Consider the following 26,847-nt stretch of genomic DNA (forward strand, 5'->3'; position numbering starts at 1 on the left):
TGTCAAAACCAATGAAAACTCTGGCTTTTATACTGTAGCTATCTTAGTAAATGGAATAAAACAGAGACACTGCTGTTTTTGAAAGCAAACCCTATTTGTTTAACCTGAAAAACATTATCAATAACAAATTGTCAGTGGTGATCTTTGATAAAGCCTCAGGATGGACATGTTTTTATTAACAATTTTGCTGGTGAATTTTGGAACAGACATTCTCATAGGAACTACTTTAGATTATGTGTCATGATAATTCAATTCTGTTACGTACAGTTGAAACGTAAAAATAGACAATGCAGTAAGAAAAATGAAAACAATTGTCAAGTAAATCCATACTAGTGAGAGACCAGAAGATGGCGCTACAATATAGTAATATGCCATAAAATGTTTCACATTAACAGCTTACTTGGAATTTAGTCTTTGGCTATCAAAACGATTCATGAAATGTCAGTGCTGTGCAGCTAGGGTCTTACAAATAATTACCACAAAAATCGTGAAAAAGTAAGAAATGCTAACCAGCAGTACATAAATGTATTGTATTATAAAATTAATAAATCTGGTTCAAAATCTGTACAGTGGATAAAATGAGTTACAGTTATTTATTGTGTTGTTGTAGACATAATGTGCACAGAAGTACAGTACCGTGTTGTTTCAGTACTAGCCTGGTGATTATCTCTTTTCACTGTTTAATATATTCAGTGATAATTCCATTCCCCACGCAATAAATGAGAGAAGAGTCCCACACATAGGAAATAATGTATATTTATTGCCATCTCAGTGAAAAGGATTCAGCGCTTGTGTGGCTTCACAATGTCAATAATTTCCCATTTAATGGCAATCTTGAAATATCTACTCACACAGACAATAAATGGACAGCAACAGTTGGGTGATAATCGTCGTAATCAACTGCTGCAGGCAGCTTGCATGAAACACATATACATTTGAATTTTACAGCCATTTATGTAGGCTTATGTAAATAGGTTTCTTCCAATAAATTCTACATAAGAGTACAATTAGGTAAAGTTGTCTTGTTATCATACTGATTATGTTATTTTATAATTCCTTAGAATACTGAGAGACAAATAAGAAAGTCACTGTAACAGATTTACATTAGGTGAATGTTAGGTTTAAAAATGTGTGTGCCGGTGCACCTTAATTCCAGTGTTGAAATCCATTCCAGACTGGCCAAATCATTTAAACTTGACACCTCTAATGACATGAAAAATAAATTGCATCATTCTAAATTCCTGTATTTTGTTGCATCTGTTCAAAATTTATGGATTGAAATGAAACATCAATAACTCTTTAAAACTGATTTTCGAAACCTGATGGATTTTTTCCATCTAAAAAGTGACAGTACTTCCAAAATCACCCTATACTCTGCATTTCCCAGTTATTTAGTTTATTCTTGCATTTCACATTTCTTATTATACAAAATTATACTGTAAAGTCATACTTTAACAATGTAGGCAATGTTCTAGGCCCAGTGTATTAAACATAGCAACACAATTGCAAACAATATTTTATGTCTTATCCACTCTGTGTAGAATACATTTTTTTTACTTGAATAGTATTTAAGGTTAAAAACAAGAGGAGATAATTAGGCTCATCTACTGTGGGTAATTTCATTGTTAGTAGCTAATAGATCTGAGAAACTGATCCAATCGTTACCTGAAAAAAAACATGGTATTAGCTTCAACAACATTCCAGACTCCCACAAACCTTTCATTGTAAATCTGCTTTAGTAAAGCTGAATTTACAAACTGCAGGCCAAATTGACAAGGAATATGAATCCCAATAACAAGCCCCTGTTGTACTGTAAATACTCAGGTAACCTGGAGGACAATTCCTAGGATACTGTGACTTACCATTGCCATTGATATGCAAAATTAAATCTGATTCTTCTAATTGTACTACTGTGTTGAAGCAAGCATAAGGAAGATCAGGTAAGTTTTATGAGAGTTAAACTTTTACAATAAGTAAACACAAATCCCTTCCAGCTTATGAGTGAAACTTTGCCTCAATCAGTCAAATAAATCATACTTAATTATATATTATAGATTTCAAGAAAGGTACCCTTTACAATGTACTGTATATAGAGTATATTATTCAATATAAATATATTCAAAATATCTAAAAAAAACATACAAAGTAGATAGCTAGAAAAAATAAATTAACAGAAGATTGATGGTTTCAAGTGCATGAAATCTACCATACATTGGTATATACAAAAAGCAAAAAGTACTATTATAGTACTATTTGTATTAGCTATAAGTATTAGCTACTGTGCGAATATTTTTACTTCACAATAACAAGGAAGCGACAGTTGGAAGTACTTATGTTGCATCTCAGAACAGAAAATGAACAGAGTCAAGGGTACTTGGGGCAAGAGTGAGCATTACTACTTAAAACAATACACAGATGCAGAGCCACTTGAAGTGTAACACAATGAAAACACACTCTGATCTACTCATTCTGATTTTCTTTGGTTAAAGCGTTGGTTTTCTGTGAATGCCAACAACCTTTTGTTTTATTAAATGGGCTTCTGAGGACCAAAGCTAAAGGTTACATAAAAGAGCTTTTCACCATAGGCAAGAATCCCAAATCACCTCACAATAAATCCAGAAGAAGCAACAATGATTGAAGAGCAGTGGTGTGCAATGACCACTGACTAATGGGTCTAAAATTACCCTAGGTTTGGCTAGGTTTTTTATAAATCAAGAGAAACAATTAAAATGAGGTGATACATAACAATAACTTACATAGGGGTTTTAATTTACTGTAACAATATGACAGTAACTTGCAAGAATACTTGACATCTTTTAGGAACCATTCAAGCTTAATAATTACAGTTTCCCACATGGATTCTAAATATACAATATATATTTCATTGATATAAAACCAAAAAAATAACAAACAACAAATGTAAAAGGATATATTTGTCAAATAATCTACTGTGATATGAAAGGCTAATCATTCACTGAGGGATTACAAAGATCAGAGTTAATAACTACAGACTTAAATAATTATATAATAATAATTATAATGTGTTACAGTCTGGTTCATAGGTTCTGTCAGTTTCATGGAATTAAATCACATTTATTCTCAGATGCAAGTACTGCAAATATGCATTTATTATTGTGAACTAAACATCAAACATGGGTTTGGAATATTAGTTCAACTCTCAAGCATTAGAACATGACTAAAGAAGTTTATTCTCAAAAATTAATTGGTCACACGTCCTTGATGAGTTAAACTTCTCATTGATGAGATTGAGCTGGGGTTGGTGTATGGTCTGTGGTTGGTCATTGGCAGCTGTTCGATTCTCGGAGCATCTTGGTTGCAGAGAGGAATGAAAGGGCTTTGTCTGGCATTACTGGGCAGCTCTGCCAAAGTCAGCATCTTGCTAAACATTGGTATTTAAAAACAGTCTGTGCACAGTTTGTCCTCTTGGGTTCTGGTCTCAAGATAAGCAGAAGTGGAGAACTCGGGTCATACCGGCTTTAGCTTTGTTCAGAATATTTCTTATTTAATTTTGGGTGTCGACAAAAAGAGTCCAACTGTCTAATTGTTGATCAGAAGAAAAAAGCAGTGGGTTCGTGAACACAAGATTTCTTCTGTTGCAGGAAGAACATCCTGGGCAGGATTCTGTACTTTACTGAATCACTCAGCCTGGAGTCTTGAAGGTCTCAGGTCCTGAATCAGACTGCTTGTAGTCATGTGGTTGGAAAAAGTCAGCTTGCCAGCTTAGTTGGAGAGATGAGAAGCCAGTGACTTAACCAAGGAAAATGAGTTGGGTTCTCCCTTTTAAACTATGACATCTCGTTGGTGATTGGCTGAGATGCTACACTGTTCAGCTTTGATACAGCCTTACGATGCCTCTTATCTGAGGAGTCTCGTAGCCACATTCTTGTCCTTACACAAAGAGGCACCAGGCTGCTCGGTCAAGACAGCACAACGATGATCAGAAATCCTTAATTACACTTAATTCAAAGTGAAATAGTATGATTTGCCCCCACATTCATTTTGTATGTGTAAACATTGCACGAGGAACATATATTTATATTTAACAAAGTTAACAAGTGAATGCAAATAGGATATAAATTAAGTGTCAGCTTTTACAGGAAATGGGTAGCAGCCTGTCTCATGGTTGAAAATTGAAAATAAGCATTTAGTCTACATGAAATTCACAGAGCTCTGTATTTCAGATTTGTTATCTGTTGGTTTAAAGAGGATTAAGGGATTGAATTGGTCCCTCAAATGCATGATTTGCTAATAGTCACTGTACGCCATGCTTCAAAGACATTTAACAATCATAATTTCCATGTTTCTAATAGACAGTTTAGCAAAAGGATATCAAATAACGAGCAGGTAATAGGATGTAGGCCTACTTTTGACTCAGCACAGACCTTATATTGTATTGTAATACTGATCAATTCACTGTGATTGATACAGTAGGTTGTGGATTATGCTGCTATGCCGCACAAAGAATGTGCGTATGAGTAACAATCAACATTTGCTGTTACTCAAAAAGTGTGCACAGCAATAGTAAAAATACCTTAAAATTAGGTCAAACTGACAATTACTGTATATGAGCTCTAATATCTCAAAATTACAAGACCTCCCAATGAAAACAACATAGATCGTTTTAACAAAGCATATGAAATGGTAAAGCTTTGTTCTTTTTGAAAGTGAGCTCAGTGCCACGAATGTTATTGGATTATGTTACTGCGGGGGGGGGAACAGTATTAATGTGCTTTGCTTAGTTACAATCTGCAGCAATTAATTTGCTTTGGAGGCTACGTTGAAGCAGCAGTACACAAACAAGAGCAAGTCGCAGATTAATTATTCTTTCATCAATTCAACTGCCTGGGGAGAGGCAAAGCCCAATCATTTGAGGTTTACTTTGAAGCTGTACCAGCACACCTCAAATCCGAGTTGTTTCTGAGTCTCCACCAATTTTTGCTTCCTCATCACCTGTGTCAGCTACTTGGAGGAAGTCTCGCGATAAGTGTGGTGAAGCCGAGATTTGCTTTAGTGTCTTCTTAGTGGGAGTCATGGACGATTTGAGAAGCTGTTGTTTAACAAATAGCAGAAATAACGTCTTCATCGCCCGTGTGAGAGAGTCTCCAGCTTTGGCTTGTTAATGTAGGGGGACTACGGATTAGTACCGCCAGGTTAGTAAACGAAATGATCTGTTTTATTTATATGTTTTTGTTATGATGGCTGTTGGTTTGTGTCTATACGCACAGTCATGATGAAAGTAGAATAGGAAGATTTCATAGTTTTCGTCTACGAGGTGCTGTTACGTGTCTGTTCTCTATAATTCGAGTTTGACTTTGTAGATCTGGTAGATCGTGACATACATTGTATCCGAGGCCTCTTGATAACAAGTAGTTCAAGTACCGTTATTCATATTATAGGTCAATAAACCGCGATTGGCTAAAATTGGACAAATCAGATGACTAGCCTTATGGATGTGTAAGGTTGGATTCGATCAGCTTTGAATTATAAAGACATTTTTAATTTGGATATTTTGTGTGCTTTATTGTTTCTGTTATGATTAACGCAGTGCTTTCCTACCGACCACTAACGTAGGTAGCAGCACCTATTTAGCGTGATGCTTCTTATGAGCTAAACTTGTAGGCCTAAAGTAAGCGTTTCTCCTTTAAAAACAGCAAGGGTATGCAGTAGGTGGGGTGGCAGGGATTCCAGTGTTTGAGTTTTATTTTCACATGTAATAAAGTTACCGTCATAACTATTGTCTGTAAACAAGGATCGTGCTCTGCAAACATTAGTCCCAAAAAATTCAAAGATCGTAAGTGGCACCGTTTCTCTTGTAGTGTTATAAAAACCGAGCCTGGACCCTATGATAATATCTAAGAATATTGCATATAAATCTGCTGAATGCAGTTAGTGGTTATTACTAATTTTATTTCCTGGGGAAATACAAAATGTTCCTACAAAATGTTCTGGTTACTTTCATCTGAAGGTTGGAAATAAGAAGGGTCCAAGTTGTTTTATCGTGGCAATAATAATAAATAATTTATAAGGTTTGTAATACAGTATAACACCTTTGTGGCCGTTCTTTCTAATCCAGATCTCAGTAGTTTATCCAACAAATGGCACTGACTACTTTTCTGTTTTGCAGCTCTTCTTTCTGCCTTGTGTGGTCTCCTAACTCCTTCAGGATGCAGGCACTTCCTTATAATTTTAATTGTCTTCATATAGTACACCTACGGGTATAACTTCAGCCTCTGTTTACCAGTTGGGTAAGTTGAGTTTGTTGCTTTTCTTTGTTTCCAGTTTGTTCATGAAATGTTCTTTGTGGTCCTATTTATTTTTGAACAAAGAAAACTCCAGTTAGTAATGATAAGTTACACAGAGCCCAGATTTTCTTAACTCTTGTAGTAGTTTGAAGTAAATCTGCCATTTTGGTACCTTTCCACATATAAATGATCTTAATCTTTCTTGTAACAGAATCTGTTTGGAGGTGTACTTTGCCTTTGTATGCACATAGGTCCTGATGTATTTTACAGATGCTAACTTTAATTTTTCATTTTGATGCCTGCCTTTTCCACATTTGGAAAATAATGCACATAGAGGGAAAGCATTTGAGGAGACTTTATGAAAAGAGGTTTTAAGATATTACAGTACCAATTTAGTAAATTACTTGCAAATCACCTGGTAATGTCTCCCTGGTGATTGAATTTCTGTTCTTTAAAGAACCTTAAAGAGTTTAATTGGAAAATATAACCTTATTTTCAACCATATAAAAATCTTCTGGACTTCTCACACTAACAAGCAATTCATTTAAAGATTTAGCGGTTGTTTATATCCCTAAAATTAAATAATTTATGTATTTCCCAGGTGGATTAAAAGGGCATTTTTTTCCATCACCATTACTGACTTGAGTAGCTGAGTCTTGGCACAGAAGAATGGCAACTAGACCGACTGATTTACCAGGTGAGAAAATAATCTTCTCTTGACGGTATAAAGGTATGAACATCACTATAGAATTGATTCATAGATAGTATAATATTAGATAGTTTTAGTTTTCAAAATCCCAAAATCTGAGTTCTGGAGTCCAGTTTTAAACTATAGATGTCAACACGCTTCTATCATTTCTTAGGGAAGAGACCTTGATGTTCCTCAAATGGCCTAACCACATCACTGAACGTGACCTTGATGTGAGAGTCTGTTCTGTGGTCAAGCTAACATAAGAGAAAGAAAGCAAAATACTAGTTATGTGTGTAGATCGGTGAGCATGTACATTTTTGTAAATGGCAGTATAATTAAATAGGTTTTGTCTGTGCCAGAGCTCACGTTCCACCCATCCAGAATCCAAAGGGTGGGGGGGGGGGATCATATTAAGGTATTTGGGGATGCTGACAAGTAAGGAACAACATTTAGATTTATTTAATATTAGGCATGTGCATTTGAAATCTTTAATATCATTAACACGTGCAGTAGCTTGGTTGATTTTGACTGGGCTTGTGATAAAAAAGAAAACCAAATGCTTTGCTGGTTTGTGGTTTTATATGAAGCATGTCCAGTCTCTCTGTTCCTCACTTTTGATGTTGTGTGAACAGCCCTGGAGTCAGGCACCTCGGAGGGTCTTCTGGGGCAGATGTCCATCCCAATTGGAATGACCCGCCGTGCCTTCAGCTATGATGATGCCCTGGAGGCACCCATGACCCCACCACCTGCTGACATGGGCACCAACATACTGTGGAAGAAACCCGTCATTCCAGAGAGGAAGTTCCAGCATTTGTCTGAGGTACATTGTTCTTGGACCAGGTGTCCCTGCTGCAGCTAGGCTTCTAGGTAACTAATCGTTTTTTTTTAAAGATCAGGAGTAGTTTAGCTTTGGTAATTGCACAGGTTGTTTAATTGATTGTTTGTTTAATTTCGCATTTCTGTATCTGAGGTTGATTTTTAATCTGGAAAAATGACAAACTTTGCACCGTACCTTTTATACAAGAGCAATTGCTTCTGCTTTTTTTATTTTCCTTAAACCTGACAACAGTCCTGCAAGCTTTGTAGATCTTAAATCTGGCAGACTTTTGACCTCTGCAGGAGAGCTGAATTTGACCAATTAAGCCTTAATTGCACAAATAAGCTGTGCAATTACTTTTGAAGACCACAAGTCAGCATCCCTTTCTTAAACTTAAAAGGTTATATGTGTGTTTCACTCTTGTCTAGCAAGGAGAAGAACCTGGAGCAGTTTTGACCCACTCTTCCTCTATAGACAGTGCAGCAAAGCCGACAGCGCCGGTAGTGAAGGCTAAAGCTACGTCCATCATCATGAATTCCCTCATCACCAGTAAGTGTGTGTGTTGGGGGAAATAAGACACATTATGTCATGTATGAGAAACATACTGAATGTGGCTTGATCTGGAAATCACCAGCTATACAACTGAGTTGGAAATACAAATAGGGCTTATGTCTGTTAATAAGAGTGGTCTCTAAAATTTCATTTAACATTACAACACATGTTTGCTCAGCCTTAATAAATGTATAAATTTATTAACCCTATAAATGTTCTATTTTAGTTCAAAAAATGGAAGGCTATGCTTGGTGAAGTGTCAGGCAATATAGATATGCCAGTTCTGACTGAAGAACAACTTTGCCATTCAGCCATTGAGTGGATGGAAGAATCAATCAATAGTTATGTAAAACGTGCACAGAAATGTGGACCTGCCCAACCTGCCAGCATAAAGAGCAGATTTTATTTTCATCTGACTATATTTTAGAGTTAGACCCCATTGTTATAATTGATATATTTGGTATCTTTTGAAACCAAGGACATTTTGAACTGAAGTTCTTAACCTTACTTTTTATTTATAATTTACTTTACTTCTATTAGTCATTTTACATATATTTATTAGCTTACCTTTTGGTTTCAGTGACTGCTATAAAATGTACTAATAGGAATCTGATTATGTTATTACATAGATTGCTGTATGTTATAGTGGAGATTAAAAACTATTTCACATCCATGATTAACTTGTGAAAAGATTCTAAACTGCATGTAATGGCTTGGTGAATAACAACCTCCACCAGGTGGCATATCTGTCACCAAAACATCTATGAAAAGGGCCATCCTTAAAGTAAAAACAGAGTCAATAGCACATTTATTGTTATGCAGTTTAACAATTGTCATCAACTGGGATAAACACCATTGGGTCTACTGTGTATATTATTATCTAATATCTTGTTTGAACTTGAACTTGAAAATAATGCAAGCTGTACTGTACATTTCTTTCATAGTTCTTTGATAAACTTGTGCCTGTTCACTGGTTTCAAAGCACTTGGTACAATGTGTAATCCATACTAATTTCACAAAGTACCTCATCATTTGACCCAAATCAATTCCCTTGCCAATGAGGTAATAAAATGTGCAATAACATATTATGCAGCAGTCAGTCTTTGAAGTGTATCACAGTCAATCAGAATTGATCAATAAATTATGATAACTAAACCATTTTAGCTAAATTAAAAATCCATATTTCTTTTTTATAAAAAAAGATATGCACTCATAATGATTTCTTCTGGAGATTAGTATATTTCAACTACCACTTAATAAAAGAGATGAAAGCAGCTGCAAACTCTTGTCTAAGTGGAAAATGTTATCACGAAAGCCCACAGACATCAGGACTGAAATGTTCTGGGGAAGAGGCTGGGGACTGTTTTTGTATTACCTCTCTGTTGCTGCAAAATGTATTTCCTTTTCATAAGGTAGCACAAGGGGAGAAACTGAGCAAGACTTTTATTGCAGTTAATGGTGATGGGTTAGACAGACAATGGTTTGAGAGTGGCAGGTGCTTGTGTCCAGTGTGGCTGATGGACTCTTGTTCCTTCAGAGCAGACCCAGGAGAGCATTCAGCGATTTGAGCAGCAGGCAGGCCTGACTGACGCTGGCTACACCCCTCACAAGGGTCTGACTGCAGAGGAGACCCGTTACCACCGCTTGGCCGAGGCACTGGATGTGAGTCGTTGAACAGTGTGAGATCGGAAGCAGCCCTATTTAGATTCATAAAGCTTTTGTTGACTGGCAGACTTTGGCACCTCTATATCACTCTGCAGCTCACAACTGGCAGCCCACTGAAGCTCAGCAGGTGTGAGCCTGGCCAGAGCTCCTGGGAAAAACTAAGGTTGCAGCTGGAAGAGGTGTTAGTGGGGCCAGCAGGGGGGGCTCACCTTGCAGTCTGTGTGGGTCCTATTGCCCCAGCAAAGCGATTGGGACACTATACTGTAAAAAGCGTCATCCTTCAGATGAGACGTAAAGCCGAGGTCCTGACTGTCTGCGTTCATTAAAAATCCCAGGGTGTTACTCTAAAAGAGCAGGTGTCCTGGCCCAGTTGTTCCTAATAATCCCCATCTGTGAAGTGGCTTCATCACTCTGTTCTCCTCCCTCCTGATAGCTGATGTGTGGTGAGCATACTGGCCCCACTTTGGCTTCATAATAATAATAATAATAATATAGCTGGTGTTGTTGACTTCTCTTTCCTGAAATGTGATTGGCCTTGTGCATGCATTTATTACAACATATAAACATGCCACTTCTGCATGGGCAAGTCTGCATCCAGATACAGAGCTGTTACAGACATTCAATGCTGTTCATTTATGGAGTAGTTATTTTTTAAAAAAAGTAAAACATATTTAATATGGTCACCAACTACACCATAACTTTGTTTTGTAGATGACCTATATTGGACAAATGGCCTTCTTATATTTGTAATATATGATATTCGTATTATATCAGGAGACAGCACCTTCACTTTTTTATAGTAGCGTTTCTTGTTCATAAACTCATAAAAGTCATAAAACATAAAATTGTTCTTTCACTTGGTGGCGCTACATTCAAGTAACAATTATGCTCTGCAAAACAAAACATATTATTCTCTGTACTTGTTGCGACATAAGAATATTGAAAGCTTTAACATAAGTAATTGTAACTGGTGTAGCCCATCTTAAGATACATTTAGGGGATTTAGCAGTTATTTCTCTGGGATGTCAAGGTAAATACTGCATCTTCAGATGTATTTTTAGGTTTTTACAAATATTTACTTAGCAGAAACAGTAATTTATCATATATATATATCATTCTTTTTTCTTTTAATAGGTGAATCAGTTAAGAAACATAGTAAAGGAAACCTATAGACACGAATATCATTTAATGCTGTTTCTGTGGTCAGAAGTGTGAGTTATAAATTTTAAGTTTTAAATTAATTGCAAAAGTTATTGAAAGTTTTTTTTACAACCACTGAGTACATTCTATATATGTCATCAATAAATATAAAATCGTCTTCCTCTCTAAATTAATGTATTAATATTACATTCTCCCCTTAATCGATGCTCATTTCTGCATTTTTATTAATGATCATCTTAACCTATAAAGGTATATCCCTACGCGAGTGTACGAAATATAAAATGTCCAGGCTACGTATGTACAATATTTCCAGTAATCAGAGCCGCTCTGTGAATTGGGAAGTAGGTTACTAGGCAACCCCAACGACAGGGCAGAATGGACCAGTCTTGTTTTCTAAAGAACCAGCCAATCCCGGCTGCACTTCAGGTCATGTGATCATTAGGACTCTTCAATGGCCGAATTGAAAACGACAAAAAAAAAGGGGCTCAAACATGGATAATCTGGAGATTGCAATCTGGAATCTAATGAAGAAAACTATTAACAATAAAAGGTTTGCTATAGATTTTGATACTTTGTTTTGTGTTGTATCTTTCGAGAGGGTAAAGAGCTAATATTTATGGCAATATAATACGAGGGCTTTATCGACTAGTTCGGGGCCTAGTGTTTTGAAGAGCCTGGGTCTGCAGTAGCCTGTTTATCGAGGCACAGAATAAAAACTTTGGCATCTTTTATTTAACAAACAGCATTTATGTTACGTGCATCGGATGTGGGACTGTATAAAGAATTAGCTTTTTTTTTCAAAGCAAGTAATTAGAACTTTCAACATGTATATATGTATAACAATTAAGAACTTGATCTGAACGCCATACCATTATCAAACCATATTTGTAACTTTTAAGAATTCAATTTGTTTTTGTGATTAAAATTTTAAATATTTTATAAATTGCTGCGGATCAAGATAACGTTTAGTGCTTTAAAGTTTTGAGCACATGGTTGCAAAACACTAGCTTAACAGTGACTGATTGATGCATACTGTTTTTTAAATGAGTATTACAATCTAACTTAATTTCGGAATAATTTATTTTGTTTTGATAGAAAGTTAAGTCCACAGACACTTTGTCTTAAGTATTGTTTTCTAAAATTCTGTTCACTACAGGCAAAATTGGGGGCTAGTTAGCCTTATACATAGCTGAAGCATATATTATGCATTATGTGTACGATGACTAAAGTCAGCCTATTGCAGAGTTTTGAGGACCAGTTTATATTTGTTGTTTACACTTGCCTAATTTCTCAATTACTCGGAATGCATCAAGTGCCAAAGGAAGTGGCCTTTTTGATCTGGTTGTTTCAGAAATTCTTTTCTATGATATTATTTTAGCATAACATTAGAAAATACAGTAATAAAGCCTTCTGCTTCTTTTTATGCAACATCAGAAAATGTACAATACTCTGGTTTTGCAGGTTGGTATTAATAGCATTGTATTTTGTCTGAGAACAGAAGATGAAGATGCAGAGTGGGGTTTCCAAAGAGGAAAAGCAGGCATCATCAGCACAGTCTACCCCCACTGGAACTCCTCAGGCTTCTCCAAAACAGAAACGCAGGTATGGGACTCTTTAGTGCTCCATTTCTACAGAAAAATCTGTGCATTTGTCCAGATGCACAAAATGTTGGCTCCATTGAAAACCTCTAGTATTTTTTGTGTATTCTTAATAGTGTTACAACTTGAACATTTTTGGTCTGTTTTTTAGGGGCTGGTTTAGCCAGGGCTCAACTGCTCCCATCACCAGCTCTGAATTTGGTAGTGCCAGTTCCAACGTAGATATGGGAGGTGGAGAAGGAGGAGGAGTAGAGAGGTGGAGTATCTTTGGGCCTCGACCAGTTGTGCAGAAATCTACTACTGACCCAGGTGTGTTTTTACTAAATTTCTTTGTAATACATTTTTGTATGTGGATGTATAGGTACTGCACCTTTTAAGTTATTTGAACTTTAAATCTTTAAAGTCACCTTGGATGAAGGCATCAGGTAAATATAAAATTACCATTACTGTATTTATATATGCATGAAACATTTCCTTTGTTTATAAAAGTTCAGTTAATATATTACAGTACTATATGATGAATGAGTATAAATAATTTAATCTGCGATGAATGTCTTAATTTCCTATTGCTGTCTTCCAAATTGCTATATACCAGAGAATTTCTTCCTGAGAAAAAAGTTTTTAAAGATCTGTGTTGCACTGGTGAAAGCTTTGTCATTTTAGTTCACAGTATAGGAAACCAGTTTAAATATAGCTTGTTCCTTGGTTAAATATCAAAAAGCATTATCGCAGTAGCCCCTTGTCTTCATTATTCCCAGAATTTCACCTGCTTTCATCTCTGTCTTTACTGCAGTATGATAGTGATGCTGTCTGTGTTCTTGTAGGAGGCTTTGCTCTGCAGTCATACCGTGGTGCTCAGAAGCCCACCCCCATGGAGCTGATGAAGGCACAAGCTACCCGCATGGCTGAGGACCCTGCCAACCTCAAACCACCCAAGATGGAAATCCCCGCCATGGAAGGCAGGCAACAAGCATCCCGCCCCCACAAACTCAAGCCTCGGGACATGAATGTGCTCACCCCTTCTGGCTTCTAGTAGCTTTCAGTTTCACCATAGCCAAATCTGCCCCCTCCATTCCCCAGGCACTCTGTAATAACGTTGCCTTTTGGATATTTTTGGGCTTGTTGTGTACCCCATTCCAGGTTCACTGTCAGTAGTCCTCTTCAGCTTTTTCCATCTTGAACAGGATTCACGATTTTAGAAATCATCTAGATGGTGGGATTCGTACCCAAAGTGAAAATGTGAAACGAGTAGATCGCTACATGTTTGTTTTCACTAAAGCCTTTGAATAACTGAATTCGTTTATCCGTGGGATTTTGGGGGATTTGTGGTAAAAGGCTTTATCATGGAATGACATCACTATAAGTGTGAGAAAGGGCTGCAGCCCTAAGATGGGTTCAACAAGCATTTTGTTTGTAAATTACATTGGTGGTATTCAATGCACGTTGTCTCCTGTGTACAGATTGGGTCGCCAATTTTGCTTACAGTGCTTACTATTGGTAACAATAACTGCTGGTCTACTACATAAACATTTCTAATATGTAATAAAACTACCAATAGTTAGCTGTAATTTATTTTTTGTTTGGGTCAGATAGGACTGATCTAAACTGTGTGATTTCAGTGTTTTGTTATTCCTCAGCAATATCCAAATGGCACCTAGATTTGTTTACTATTTTATGTGATGGGAAACATTCTAAAACTGCAATTCAGTATAGTAATCTGAAAGATAAACTTAAGACATTATGGCATTAAACATTGTTTAAATTGTATTTTTCACTTAATTTGATTGCAGTTGTCTTAATTTCTGTCAGTGATTCTTTTAAGAATTTTAAGTTTTCAGAATTTTACGTACGTGGAGAGAATTATTTTTGTTCCTGATGCTTTCAGTGGTAAATAAATTCAGAACTAATGTGACTTTGTAAATTGACTATATTTATAATTTTACCTGTTTCTGTTTATATTTATAATGTTGGAGAAAATGTTAAAGTGAAAGCAGACCTTCAGCCATTCTGTTGTAGATATGTGTTTCGCATCATTGGCTTGCTGTGTGGCCCGTCTGCAGTTCAACTTGAGCTCACAGACAGATGGCCTTTTATTCTCCTGTAAAAACTCTTTGATACAAAGAAGAATTTGTGGTTCCTTCAATGGTGGCAAGGTTTCCAGGTCCTGATGCAGAAAAGTAACCCAAAACATGGTACTACCCCCACCAAGCTTGGCCGTTGGTATGAGGTTCTTGCCAGGCCCATGTTGGCCAAAAAAGTTCATTTTGATCTGGCCATGGAACATTGTTCAAGTTGAGGATCATCCACTTTTATTTTGCAAAACTTGAGGTGAGCACTCATGTTCTTTGTGAATAGTGATTTTTGCCTTGCTACTATGCCACAGATCCCATTTGTGGATTGCCAATGTCTTTTTGATGGTGGAGTTATGATGTTCTAGGGGTCTTTGTGACTTCCTGGATAAATTGATGACTCCTGGAGAGATTTCGACAGGAAAGCCACTCTTATGAAGATTCGCTACTGTCCCAAACTTTCTCCATTTGGCCAACAGGCCTCTGACTGTGGTTCAATGGAGCCCCAGAGCCTAAGAAAAGGCTTTGTAATCTTTTCTAGTCTGAAAGACATCAACAACTTTTTTTTTCCTCTGTCTTTGGAACCTGTGCTGACAAACTTCACTCGGATAAATAGTGGGCAGGACTGTCTGAAAGCAGGCCTGATTGTTAACCAAAATATTCAAAGAGCTGACCTTAATTATCCCTTTAATTGGGTTGTGTTCACTGGGGTGGGCAATTAAATTTCACTTCTGAATATTGCATGTTTACCTTGCACCCCGAACTTTTCTCTCATTATTTTCTTGCACTCTACACTACACATCACAAAAAGATCTAACCAAATGCACTGAAAAATTCTGCAAATTTGCTGAAAATCAGAGGGCAAATACTTTTCCATGGTACTCTGTTAAACACATTTGCTACTCAGCAAAATAGACCATCTCAGAACTGTTGTTGGAGTGCCAGTAAATTAAAATCTTCAAAGAGAAAAGTGTATTACCGGCGAAAACTGCAACCAAGAGAAAAACAAATAGCACAAAAGCAAAAGGCTGTGATGAGAGAAAGGAGAGGGAAAACATTCAGACACATCTAAGATGTCTGTGAAATAAAGCTAATGGTTATTGGCAAAGAGCTGGTTAATTAATGGAGTTGAAAAAATAAAAATGAAAAGATGTAGGGTGATTCTGTAGAGATATAAATATTTTAAATTGGCAAATATTTCAGCCTTTTTTGCTCTCCTTGCATTACGAGTTAAGCACTCTTGCCTATATAACACGTGCTCTCCAGTAAACACCATTCGGGTACTTCTTAAAAGCAATTTATTTTAGCAATTACATAAACTTTTTTTTTTTTTTAAAGCTGGACGTACACGGTCATAAATTACAATCTTAAAAAAAATCTCACTAACCTGAATTTTTCTTTTTCACAGTACAACCCTACTATGTATAAAAAAAATCAATCCCTCTGCATTTTTTGGAAGATAAAGGATATGGATTTTTTATGTTGATTAAAAGTTTTTGGAGTCATTTTGATTATTATTTTGACAATGCTTTGACTGTTGCATAACATGCTATTTGGCATAATGAATTTACCTGTGTTTGTGGCAGTTAAAAGTGTTGAGTTTCTTCTTTAGAAGCTCAGTACATTTATAAAACACAAGGGCAAATTCATGCTTAAAAATTCTCAACTGTACATATTTTTGATGCTTAGGTTGATAAGCTATCAAAAATGTCTAAAAAAATATATAAAAAGTATGGACATCTGGTGTATATGTTGCTCTCAATATTAACAGCAGAAGGCACTCTTAAATTGCCCCCGAAGCTTTTATAAAATAAGTTATATACTAATTGTTTATGCAAAATTATAAAAGGATACTGTACACGGACAGCATTTTGTTTTCTTTAGTAATACCATAGGTAAGGATCCAGCCGTGACTACAAGCCAGTTTCACCTTTGTGTTTAGAAGCAGGTGACTGTAGTTGGCTTTCTTTGATGGTGAACTGTGTGACAAATTTAAAAAAAGGCAATAATTTATATAACAGATTAAAAATATTTATAAAAGGTAAAAAAAAAAATCTAAAAAAATTCATCTTCCTTTGTAACTGCTCCCTGGAGAAGAGACTGAAGCAGATGGATTCGCTGTTCCAGTTGAGAATTCAGAGGCTCACCCAGATCTCTGGCTACTCTATTACAAAAAGCTTCAGCTGCCTCCTGAACCGCTGCCTGGGTGATCCTGTCATTCTTGATGGGCGCTGTGCCAGAGCGGGCACGTTCCGTGATGGAGTACCTCAAATGACCTGCAGAAGGAAGACGACGATTTACTTGCAGACATCTGGTAAGATTCACGTGCCGTTAACAAAAGGGTAGAATATTGGGCTAATCCAAAATTCATTTCCTGCTTTAAGAGAGGTTTGCAATGCTGTTCGACCACCTGAACACGGGTATCAGATGCAGGAAATCTCTCACCTGCTAGAACTTCCCCATAACTGACAAAGAGCATAAACAACATCTCAAGCAGCTCGTTCCATCGTAGCCAGCGGTCTCCATTGCCATCCTGAAAAAATTGAAATATATTTAAGGATGGTTATGTTCTATCCTCAACCAACTGCCATTTTTAAAACATCCATAAGCTATAATTTAAACAAGATAATGCCTATAAAGTAATACTACCAAGCTGGGTTCTTGATTAAATGTTATAGCAATCTTAACCTTTTCTGAATTAAAATGATTAAAAAAATGATTATTACTGTAGGGTCTAAAGGGAGCTCAGTGTTTTGCAGGAAGTGCAGCAGGAGACTCAGTGACATGGGCATTGTGGTCTTCTGGGGGCAGGCGTGATCCAGGAGTAGCTCGAGCAGCTTGCACTGCAGGAGCTTGCTCTCCATGGTCTTCAGCAGCTGTAACCTGAGAAACACGAAAGAAAACAATAACAATCTTAAGCTATTTCTCAGTGAAAGCAGACAACCATCCTGTTGTACATTTGTGTTTCGGATCATCGTCTTTATAAAAATACTACTACTAATGATAATAATTACTATTATTCCTTACACGCCTTTTTCTGGATGTTCCCCTCAAGGAGCTTTTAATAGGGTAATAGGGATTCCCCTCCACAACCACTAATGAGTAGTCCCTCTTGGATGACCAGGAAACCAAGGTAACATTTATTTTTAATAACCATGGAGATTCAGGACCTCGGTTTTATGTCTCATCCAAGGGCAGTGCCTCTTTTTACATTACAGTGTTCCTGTCAGGACAACAGGATCACCTGCACTTTTTTTTTAATAACCACGAACAGTCAGGACTTTGGTTTAATGAACGACAGTGCCTTTTTACAGTATAGTATCCCTATACTGCAGGGTGTACGGTGAACACCCCCTACTGGCCCCATTAACACCTCTTCCAGCAGCAACCTTAGCTTTCCCAAGACGTCTCCCATTCAGGCACTGACCTGGCCCACACCTACTGAGCTTCAGTAGATTGCCTGTTGTGAGTTGCAGGGTGATATAGCTTCTTTCACAGGAAATCAGATAGCCGCAGTTCTGAGAACTGATCAATGCGGAATTTGAGCAGTATTTAACGAAGTGTTTAAAAAAGGCAATGGCAGATCTGGAGTTTTTTTTTACATTAAACCAATAATACAACAATGGTAACTTCCTGTAATCTATGTATCTCTTTTGCTTTTCTGCTGCAAGTTCAGAACTCCTCCTCTAACCTGTGGTGCCGGTGAGGAACAGTGTTGACGAGAGTGTGGAACATCTCCCTGGAGAGTTTACTGGAGCTGCAGGTAGGGGAACGATCAACCTCTATAGCGAGGGCTAACATTTTTTGGAGAAGGAACACTATTCTGCACGAGAAGACATGAGACAAGATGAAAAAGGAACGTATCATTGACCAACATAAAAAACTTTCACATTTTGAAAAATAATATTTTTTCCCCAAAAGCCTATAACTTGTATAATTCTGGGTATTTAGAAAGTAAGGTCACAAACAAGTGACCTTCTGGCTTTCACTGTTTTTTTAAATGGAATTTTGAGTTCAAGAATCAGTTGCTTATTGCCAGGCAAGACATGCCTTTTGGAAAAAGAAAACTTAAAACTGTAAGAAAATAAGAAACATGATGACGCTATTCATCCACACAAAATGTTGCCTGTAATTTCATGAACATTTCTTTCCTTTCAGATTACATATACATTTTGCAATGCCGGCCACACATGAAATTCAGTTCTACCAAGCTTCTGTTTGCTCTTTTCCAGGCGGAACAGAAATATTGTGATTGTCAGTTTACATGCATATTCAATCCACAATTTAAACGTCTTCAGCACATGATTAAAATAAAATGGAACTCAGATAAATACAACTGTGCATCTGTGTTCTTTCATAAACTGGAAGTAAACTCACTTTAAATAGTTGTCTCTGTCCTGTTTTCTCTCTGTATCCTCTTCATTTAATCTTTTGTTCACTTCAGGTTCAGTGGTGGAGTTCATGACAGCAGTTGTAAGCCAGTTGACCACATCCCTGTAAAATAGACTTTTTTTTATTAACTTGCATTTATTTGGCTAATTAATATAAAATGAAGAAACTAACTTTCAAAACATTTTAAAACTGTAGTACTATTTTTCTGTTCCCCATTTTAAGTGCACTAAGAAAATCCGATTAGAAAGATGCAGTTTTATATTTTAACTACCTTTTTATTACAAGGCACAGTACTTAGAAACAGTAATCTAGAAATTGAAAATGTACATTTTGATCTTTGATTTTACAAGCTCTTTTAAACAACTTCAAAACATTGAAAATAAAAACATTATGGTATGTGCAGTGGGTTGCTTTTGTGCACATTTTGGAAGCATTTAGTGTTTAAACATATTGAATGAGGCTTTATTTGAAACCAAGACTGAATTGTGTTAACATGTTATGAGTAAAAATATTATTTTTTAGTTTCACATTTCTTCGTATAAACCGTACAAACAAGACGTAAGCCTTGCACTACTAGTGAGACCGGTAATTCCAGAGATAACACTGACTACCCTGGGAATTTTCTGACCTGACATTTGCAAACTTCCTGTCACAAGAGAGTGTTGCCTTCGCGATGGAGCGATGGAGTTCCTGCAGTGTCACCCTGCGATGAAAGTCATCCTCTAGGGTTTGTAGTACGTAGTGTAGTAGCATGCTCAGCACAGCTGGGGGGTGTTTCTTCACACATTTCCGACAGAAAGACAGTAAGATACAACTTTAGAACGATGTGCAGTACAAGCTATCGCATTCGGCAGCCCCTACGTTGGATGGAAAAGTGGAAACGAGTTTCAGGTTGAAGCAGCTAAGCTATAAATTACTACCTGACCACAGGGTATATTCCCAGATTGGGTCTGTTTGAGGAAGTATCTTAAATCCATGTTTTTCTTTACAAAAACAGATACACTCTAGTAAGTAAGGCATTCAATTAAAAAAATATATTTTTTCAAATGACTAAAAGCATACTAACAAATATCAGGGACTCAAGGAATGAATTTTCAGCAGAAATGTTTTGGGAAATGTTGAACATAGAAGATGTGAGGAAGAGGTATTTTTTTCCAATTGAGCTTTCACTTATTTAATTGAACAAGATTTAATTGACCTTTTTTGGTACTTGTGGAGTTTTAATGCAGCTGCAAAATTATATAATTAACTTGAAATTAACAATTAGGTCATATTAAGATAAAGGTGAGTCATAAGTTCAATTTAAATAAAGCAGTCTATTAGGCAAAAAATAAAAAAATGGCTCTTCCAGTTCCACAATAAGCTTAGCAAGCCCTGTCAAAACTTTTAAAGGAGACTCAGAAATATGTCAACCTTACTAATGGCTCAAATTTCACAGCTATACCACAGCTGTATTTTATAATTACACCCAACAGTTATTCACTCACAAAAGTGTGAGATATTGTTGCATGTTACCCGTGTATTAAAAGGAAACCAGGGGCTTTCCTCCTACCTTTTCATCCATTGCAGATGAAAGAAGCTCCCAGTCCCACTGCACTGTAGACTGTTTAGCTGGATGAAGCCTGCAAAACAGGTCACATTATTAATTAGTTGAGCATGAATTAATGACTGATCTTCTGAATTCCCTTCCATGAAAAAAAAGGTTTTAAATTAGTCAGATTTAGTAAGAGAAATGCAGTCTCAACCTCATAATTGTACGGCTTGTTCTTTTACATAAGAGGCCCCATGAGAAAGCATTTTCCAGGTGGGCATTCCTTCTAGATCACCTATTCAGTGTATATACAGCAGTAACTTACACACTTAAAAACAGCCAAATCTTTGATGTAGATGTTTCAGTACAAAAGCATGGTTCTCATTATTTTTTTTCCTTTTGGCTTCCTCTTATAAATGTATATTTTTTCTAAGCAATATTATTTACATGGAAACTTTCCTTGTTTTTTTTTGTAGACTACATTAAAGTGGTGTTTTTTTACCTAGATGGAAAGCAACCTTCCCCATCCACACCATAAAAAGGAACACATTCACTTACTGTTGGATCTTCATGAGTAGGTTGTAGGCCTCAGTCACCCGGATAGAGCTCTGCGATTCCAAGAGGAGTTTGCGGAGAACATGGGAGACAATATCACCAGTTGGGTAAAAGCAAGGATGGAGGAAGTCCAATACAAACTGCAGAGTGCCCTCAGGGTAATTCTCTTCCATAGTGGTATGAACGAGTCTCAAACTCCGGTGACAAATGGGCTGTGCCGTCCCATCGTCCTCGTCGTCATCAGACTGGCTCAGATCAGGGTCATACTGGAATACCAGAAAATAAATAGTTTATGTACAAAGTTTTCTTATCAGAAAACCTAATATTTCTTTACTCTGGCCTTTCTTTACTTTAGCTGGTACAAGAAAGCTGATAGGGAGGCACAGTGGTTAGCACACTTTCTGCTACCTCGCAGAGCCAGGGAACTGGGTTCAATTCCTGGGGTGCTACCTGCATGAGGCTTGTATGTTCTTCCCATGTTCAGGTGTGTTCAGGTTTCGTCCCACACTCATAAACTGGCCCTGGTTTGAATATGTTTGTGTCTATCTGCCCTGTGATGGGCTGGTATCACATCCAGGGTGTACACTGCCTTGCACCCATTGCTTGCTGGGATAGGCTCTGGTTCCCCAATGATCGTGAATGGGCTGAAGTGGTTAGAAAATGGGTGGATGGAAGACAGTAGATAATGGCACACGTAGCCAACTAAAATGAAATGAGAACACTTTTTTACCTGTCACACTTGTCTTTCATGTCCTATCAAAAAAATTGTTATTCTTTACAGACTTTTGCTTTACTTTTGGGATCTCCAAAAGCAAAATGCAACACTGGAAATGCTATTTCTACAGTACAATTTGTCTCTTGAAAGTTTGCACTTATTTAACTTACACTTCCAAGCTTATGTCTCATTACTGAAACATCCATTAATTCTACTAAAGCGAGCCCCTGCAATCACGTTTAAAGCTTAGTAATACATTTCTAAATGATATACTAAAACTGCAGTATATGCTGAAAAATACTATGGTAAAATGATAGTAATTTGTTCAGTACTCCAGGTTTCCAGATTAGTCGTATTCTACATGTTTTCTTTCTCTGTTTAAAGTTAGAGATGGAAGCCTGCAGGTCTATAAGAGCAGCTCTTGATCACAAAGCAAGTTTAAAGAACAAATAAACAATTCTATTCTTTCCTACCTCCCTTTCCTCTTCCTGAACTTTCCCAATCCCTTTCCCAGGAAAGAGATCCTGGAGAGGCATTCCTGTGAGAAGCTTCAATCTCTTCAGCTCAGTTCGATGCACGTAGTGCCTCTCCTGTTGAGTGGTGTCCCGTGTACCCTGTTCCGAGTCGCTGCCAGACGAGTCCTCGCTCCCACTTTCTTCCAGTTCCGGACTCAGTAGAGGACTCCTGCTTGAGAAATTATCACTAGAGCTCAAACTTTTCTCCATTTCATCAACAGCACATTCGCTGGTGGGGCTGTTGGAGGGAAGGTCTGCATCGTCCTGCAGCCAGTCAGGAGAATCTCCAGCCAGAATCTCTGTGGAAGTTGGGCTCCTTGGTTCTCCATCTTTCATCTCATTCGAAAGAGGACTGACGGCACAAGGTAGTTCAGCATCATCTTGTTTTGCAGTAAAGTGCTGGTTATCCTGATTCGGAGAAGCTGTGTGGTTTCTGGGAGACCCAACAGAGTTGTTGTCACAGCAGAATCTCTCAGATGACTGTTCACCACTCTGTAGAGTCCCTTGAGTGGTGGCAGAAGTTGGGTTTTGTGGGGACTGTTGTGGTTTTTGGGACATCTGGTCATGAAGTGACTTTTCCACAGGGAAATAATCTATATGTGGTGTGTTAAAACCACCAGAATATGTAACCTTCCCATCTGCCTCTTCCATGTTAGAGGCATCTGAGAACACAGCCAGGTCTCCATCACTGGAGTAGCAGTGGGTGCCAGCACCAAAAGACTCAGAGGCATTGGAGATGTCTGGGGTGTGGTCACTCAAACATGCCAGGCTTTCTTTGTTTTCCTTTTCTGATTCTTTGCTATCCTGTGAGAGGGGCGGCTCGCCATTTGGCAGTTTGAATTGCGAGTACTTTGGGAACCTGCACGGCGACAGAGTTGGGGAACATGGGTCAGAACAGGCCAGTTTAATGGGTGAGCATGTGGGGGACGTTTCCAATTCATCCCACTTTAAGGAGCTAGGAGTGGAGGGTGTATTGTCACTTATTATCTCCTCTGAAACTTTGACCCTCTCCTTGTCATTGAGAATCTCCCCACTGAATTCCATGGGACTGCTTTCTCTCAAGTCAACCAGTTCTACTGTGGGCCCCAGCGTCTTTCCTTCATGTATCGCAAAAGCCCAGGTACTACAGGCATTTTCTGTGAGGTCAATACATATCTGAAAGAAATCACAAGAGAAAAAAATAATTCCCTTTTAATTCAGAAGCTACTGAGGTACAGTACAAACCGTTGCCTGAGAAATCACAGAATCAATGAAGAACATGTGCTAAGGCAGTATGGAGGTAACTTGACAACGCAGTCCAGGTTCTATAATAATACTAATACTTATTATTACACTGCTACTTCTATTATTATAACTATTATAAAGGGCCTTGCCAAACCCAATGATGCTGTACATAGTGATATAGAAAAAGACACAAACCGTACAACACTAAACAAAGAAGTGAGACCAGAACTAATCAGAGTAAAATGCTGGGGGTGTCAATGAGAGAAATATGCCCATTACAAAAAGAGGAATGGGGAATAGTAGGAATGCCCCCATCCACATTGACATGGAGTGGGGAGTCAGAAACATTTTTCTGGCCTGACAGGAAGGATAAAGAGAGAAATCTGTAAGTGGGACTACACCTCAGCAAAAAAAAAAAAAAAAAAATGACTGTGGGAATTGTACAAATGGTAAAAAAATAGCACAGAACCCGAAACAGTCTGAACAAAATGGTGCCTATGAATGACCAACAATTCATAGCTTGAGAGCCAAATCAATATCAACACATCACCAGGAGGGATACAGGAGCTCCAAAACAATGAACTGTTAAAATACTCATCTGCAAACAAATAGACCTGTGTGGCAGACCTCTCACTCTATATAATGCACCGACAATACTGATATGATCCTAAAATACCAATGTGCGACAAAGGTACTGTATAAAGGAATTAAATTAACAATATATTTAACAAACCAGAATCCCGAACATGACTGTCCGTGTCAAAGAAAGGTTGCTTAAAAACACGGCATAACTTCCTTTATTCAGTGAAATCTAATTTCCTGATTGACATTTTAACAATGCACTATAAAATGGCTAACAATAACAACAATTTAGCTTACCTCTCAGTGCGTAACATTTATATTAAGACATCCGCGATGACCAGAGAATGGAAGAATATTTTAAAAACCGCAAAGCCGTTAGTCGTTACTTTTGTGTTTGTTCTGTTCTTTGTATCGCACTGATCAGACTTGTCAGGTTCAAATAAGATTTTATTTCTGTTGACCTTAAGTTAATTTTAAGGTTTTATTTTTTGTTTCCTATCCAGCCTGAAATGTTGCACAGGAAATGACCGCTGGATATGTTTTTAAGTTTTTAGTTGTATACGGAGCTGAAAAATACACTAACCTTTTGTGAGACAGCTTGCGCGTCATGTTACAAAGTCGATTAAAACTAGAAGCCAAATTCTTGCATTTCTCATACTGTAAAAGTCAATCTGTCACACCATTTCATTGTAATTGTAGTATTTTTTATCAGTAACAGAAGTAAGTTTTCGCTGAGCTGCCCCCAAAAAACTATCGTGGTGTCATATGACGACTGGTATACATTTTAAATTGATTAACATGACCAAATATCTCATAAGTTCTCAAAATAATGGATACAGTTTTACTTCGTTCGCTTCTAAAATGTTTTATGTCCCCACCCTCTGCGCTGTCTAGCTTATTTTCCTATGACATCAAGCAGGTGGGTCAGAGTTGACGTAAGTCTCTGTAATAAACACAATTATGTATCCATACCGGTATACCTTACTTACAGTATATACAACTTTATTTTTTTTAACAAGAATCATTGGTATTTGTGTATTAGCGGTAAATTTAACGGTAACTGAAGAATGGATCGAAGTAAAAATGGGAATAAGGAACAGTTTTATATTTTCAATACTAAAACAGCATGACAGCTGTTTTCACTCGTATCTGGAGAAACAGGTATAACAAGTCTTTGTCCTCCTCCCACAAAACCAGTCGCGCTGTTTGATGACATAATGTTACTTTCGGTGCCCCAAACAAATATGGTGGAATCGTCAATGCATTCTCGTAGGGAGTAAAACAACGAGAAAATAACTTACCGGATATGTACTACTCTCCTCACAGACAAGACATGGTTCTGTGTCATTCTTGCCGTCGTTGAAAATGTCCAAAATCTCTACATCAGAATCCTCGTCGCTTCCAGAGCTTATATCTATAATCTCTGCCATTGTATTATATACGGAAGTAACATGATAGAACTGCGCAGTTCAAATTTAAAAAATAAAAACAAAAAAAGTGGACGCACTCTGACAGAATTCGTGATTCATGAGCAAATTACGCTGATGGATCTTGAAAATAAATCCAACCTCCATGATGCAAGCTTTGAGCGGATTCTTCATCATAACATCACCCCACTGTTCTCATGCTTTTCACTTTGCCTTCATGTTTTGCTTCTCGTCGTGATCCTTCTTTCTATGCTACAACAGCGCCCCCACGAAATGGAGGACGAAATAGGAAAGTCTGGATTACTGACACCATCTACCATTCGTTTAGAAACTGCAGTCTCAAGGACCCTTCTCTCGTGGAAATTATAGCTGGTTTAAGAAAAATGGCAACTAGTTTAAAATGGTCATTAGTTTGCTACCGTTCTATGCGTCCTTAAATCGTTAGCAGCGTATCGGCTTTGAATAATGGACAAACTGTTCCAGTTAAACCTTAATTGTATCAAGTTGACACTTTACAGTGAATTATAATTCAAGGAATCATAAAAAACTCTACTAGATTCTGAACTAGTCTTAAACTCCTACAACGTGTGTTCAGTAAAACAGCCCATAGTTGCACAAGACATCCTGAAGATGTGCTGTGTTGTGGTTATTGTTCCAACCCAGCTGCCAAATACAGCTATAGTTGTTTTTTTTTAAGTGCTATAACTATGCACAGTAATTGCTATACCTACAATGAAGTACTGGTACTTGTGTGTTTAAGTGATTTTTGAAGTAATGAACTGTAAAAGATCTTAAGAAATACTCTGTATATGCTTTTCTAAATATAATTAGATTAATTGTTTAATTTATTACTCAGTTTGGAAGACAAATCAGAAGAAACCAGTGTGTCAAGGAACTAAGTTGGACCCTAACTCCAGCCGATATTCTATGATAGTAGTGTTATTCTCCTAATATTTAACCAATGTCCAGCACCTTGGTTTTGGCTTCACACCCTTCATAAAAAGGTAACTCACAAATGAAGCACAAAATAAGTAAGTAGGAATCTTGTTTTATGAAAAATTTTCAGAAATTGACTGCCTTTATAGTCGAT

The 26,847-nt window shown here is 37.3% G+C and overlaps 2 protein-coding genes and 1 long non-coding RNA gene across 5 annotated transcripts; 1 reads left to right on the top strand and 2 right to left on the bottom strand.

The window, feature by feature from the left end:
* Positions 1 to 5,011: 5,011 nt before the first annotated feature.
* Positions 5,012 to 14,668, top strand: kiaa1191 (KIAA1191 ortholog). The gene is made up of 9 exons (XM_088604307.1): positions 5,012 to 5,171; positions 6,146 to 6,266; positions 6,865 to 6,960; positions 7,587 to 7,774; positions 8,200 to 8,320; positions 9,861 to 9,985; positions 12,648 to 12,751; positions 12,899 to 13,056; positions 13,572 to 14,668. The coding sequence occupies exons 3-9, from the start codon at positions 6,933 to 6,935 to the stop codon at positions 13,778 to 13,780; spliced, it is 933 nt and encodes a 310-aa protein (XP_088460433.1). The 5' UTR covers positions 5,012 to 5,171; positions 6,146 to 6,266; positions 6,865 to 6,932; the 3' UTR covers positions 13,781 to 14,668.
* Positions 14,538 to 14,982, bottom strand: LOC148650473 (uncharacterized). The gene is made up of 2 exons (XR_015926138.1): positions 14,856 to 14,982; positions 14,538 to 14,784 (listed from the first exon to the last, which is right to left on the bottom strand). It is a non-coding gene; the product is annotated as an uncharacterized LOC148650473 (long non-coding RNA).
* A 1,843-nt stretch (positions 14,983 to 16,825) lies between these two features.
* simc1 (SUMO interacting motifs containing 1) lies at positions 16,826 to 26,017 on the bottom strand. Of its 3 annotated transcripts, none has more exons than XM_088604308.1 (10): positions 25,632 to 26,017; positions 22,483 to 23,679; positions 21,298 to 21,560; positions 20,761 to 20,830; positions 19,837 to 19,985; positions 19,194 to 19,310; positions 18,508 to 18,639; positions 17,543 to 17,699; positions 17,262 to 17,349; positions 16,826 to 17,092 (listed from the first exon to the last, which is right to left on the bottom strand). In XM_088604308.1, the coding sequence occupies exons 1-10, from the start codon at positions 25,758 to 25,760 to the stop codon at positions 16,872 to 16,874; spliced, it is 2,523 nt and encodes an 840-aa protein (XP_088460434.1). In that variant the 5' UTR covers positions 25,761 to 26,017; the 3' UTR covers positions 16,826 to 16,871. The 3 variants fall into 3 exon arrangements, with proteins under 3 accessions (XP_088460434.1, XP_088460436.1, XP_088460435.1); XM_088604310.1 differs by lacking the exon at positions 25,632 to 26,017 and adding an exon at positions 24,914 to 25,223; XM_088604309.1 differs by lacking the exon at positions 25,632 to 26,017 and adding an exon at positions 24,628 to 25,223.
* Positions 26,018 to 26,847: the final 830 nt, after the last annotated feature.

The sequence above is a fragment of the Lepisosteus platostomus genome, chromosome 13 (genome assembly GCF_059453375.1).
Source record: "Lepisosteus platostomus isolate fLepPlt1 chromosome 13, fLepPlt1.hap1, whole genome shotgun sequence".
NCBI classification, from domain to species: domain Eukaryota; kingdom Metazoa; phylum Chordata; class Actinopteri; order Semionotiformes; family Lepisosteidae; genus Lepisosteus; species Lepisosteus platostomus.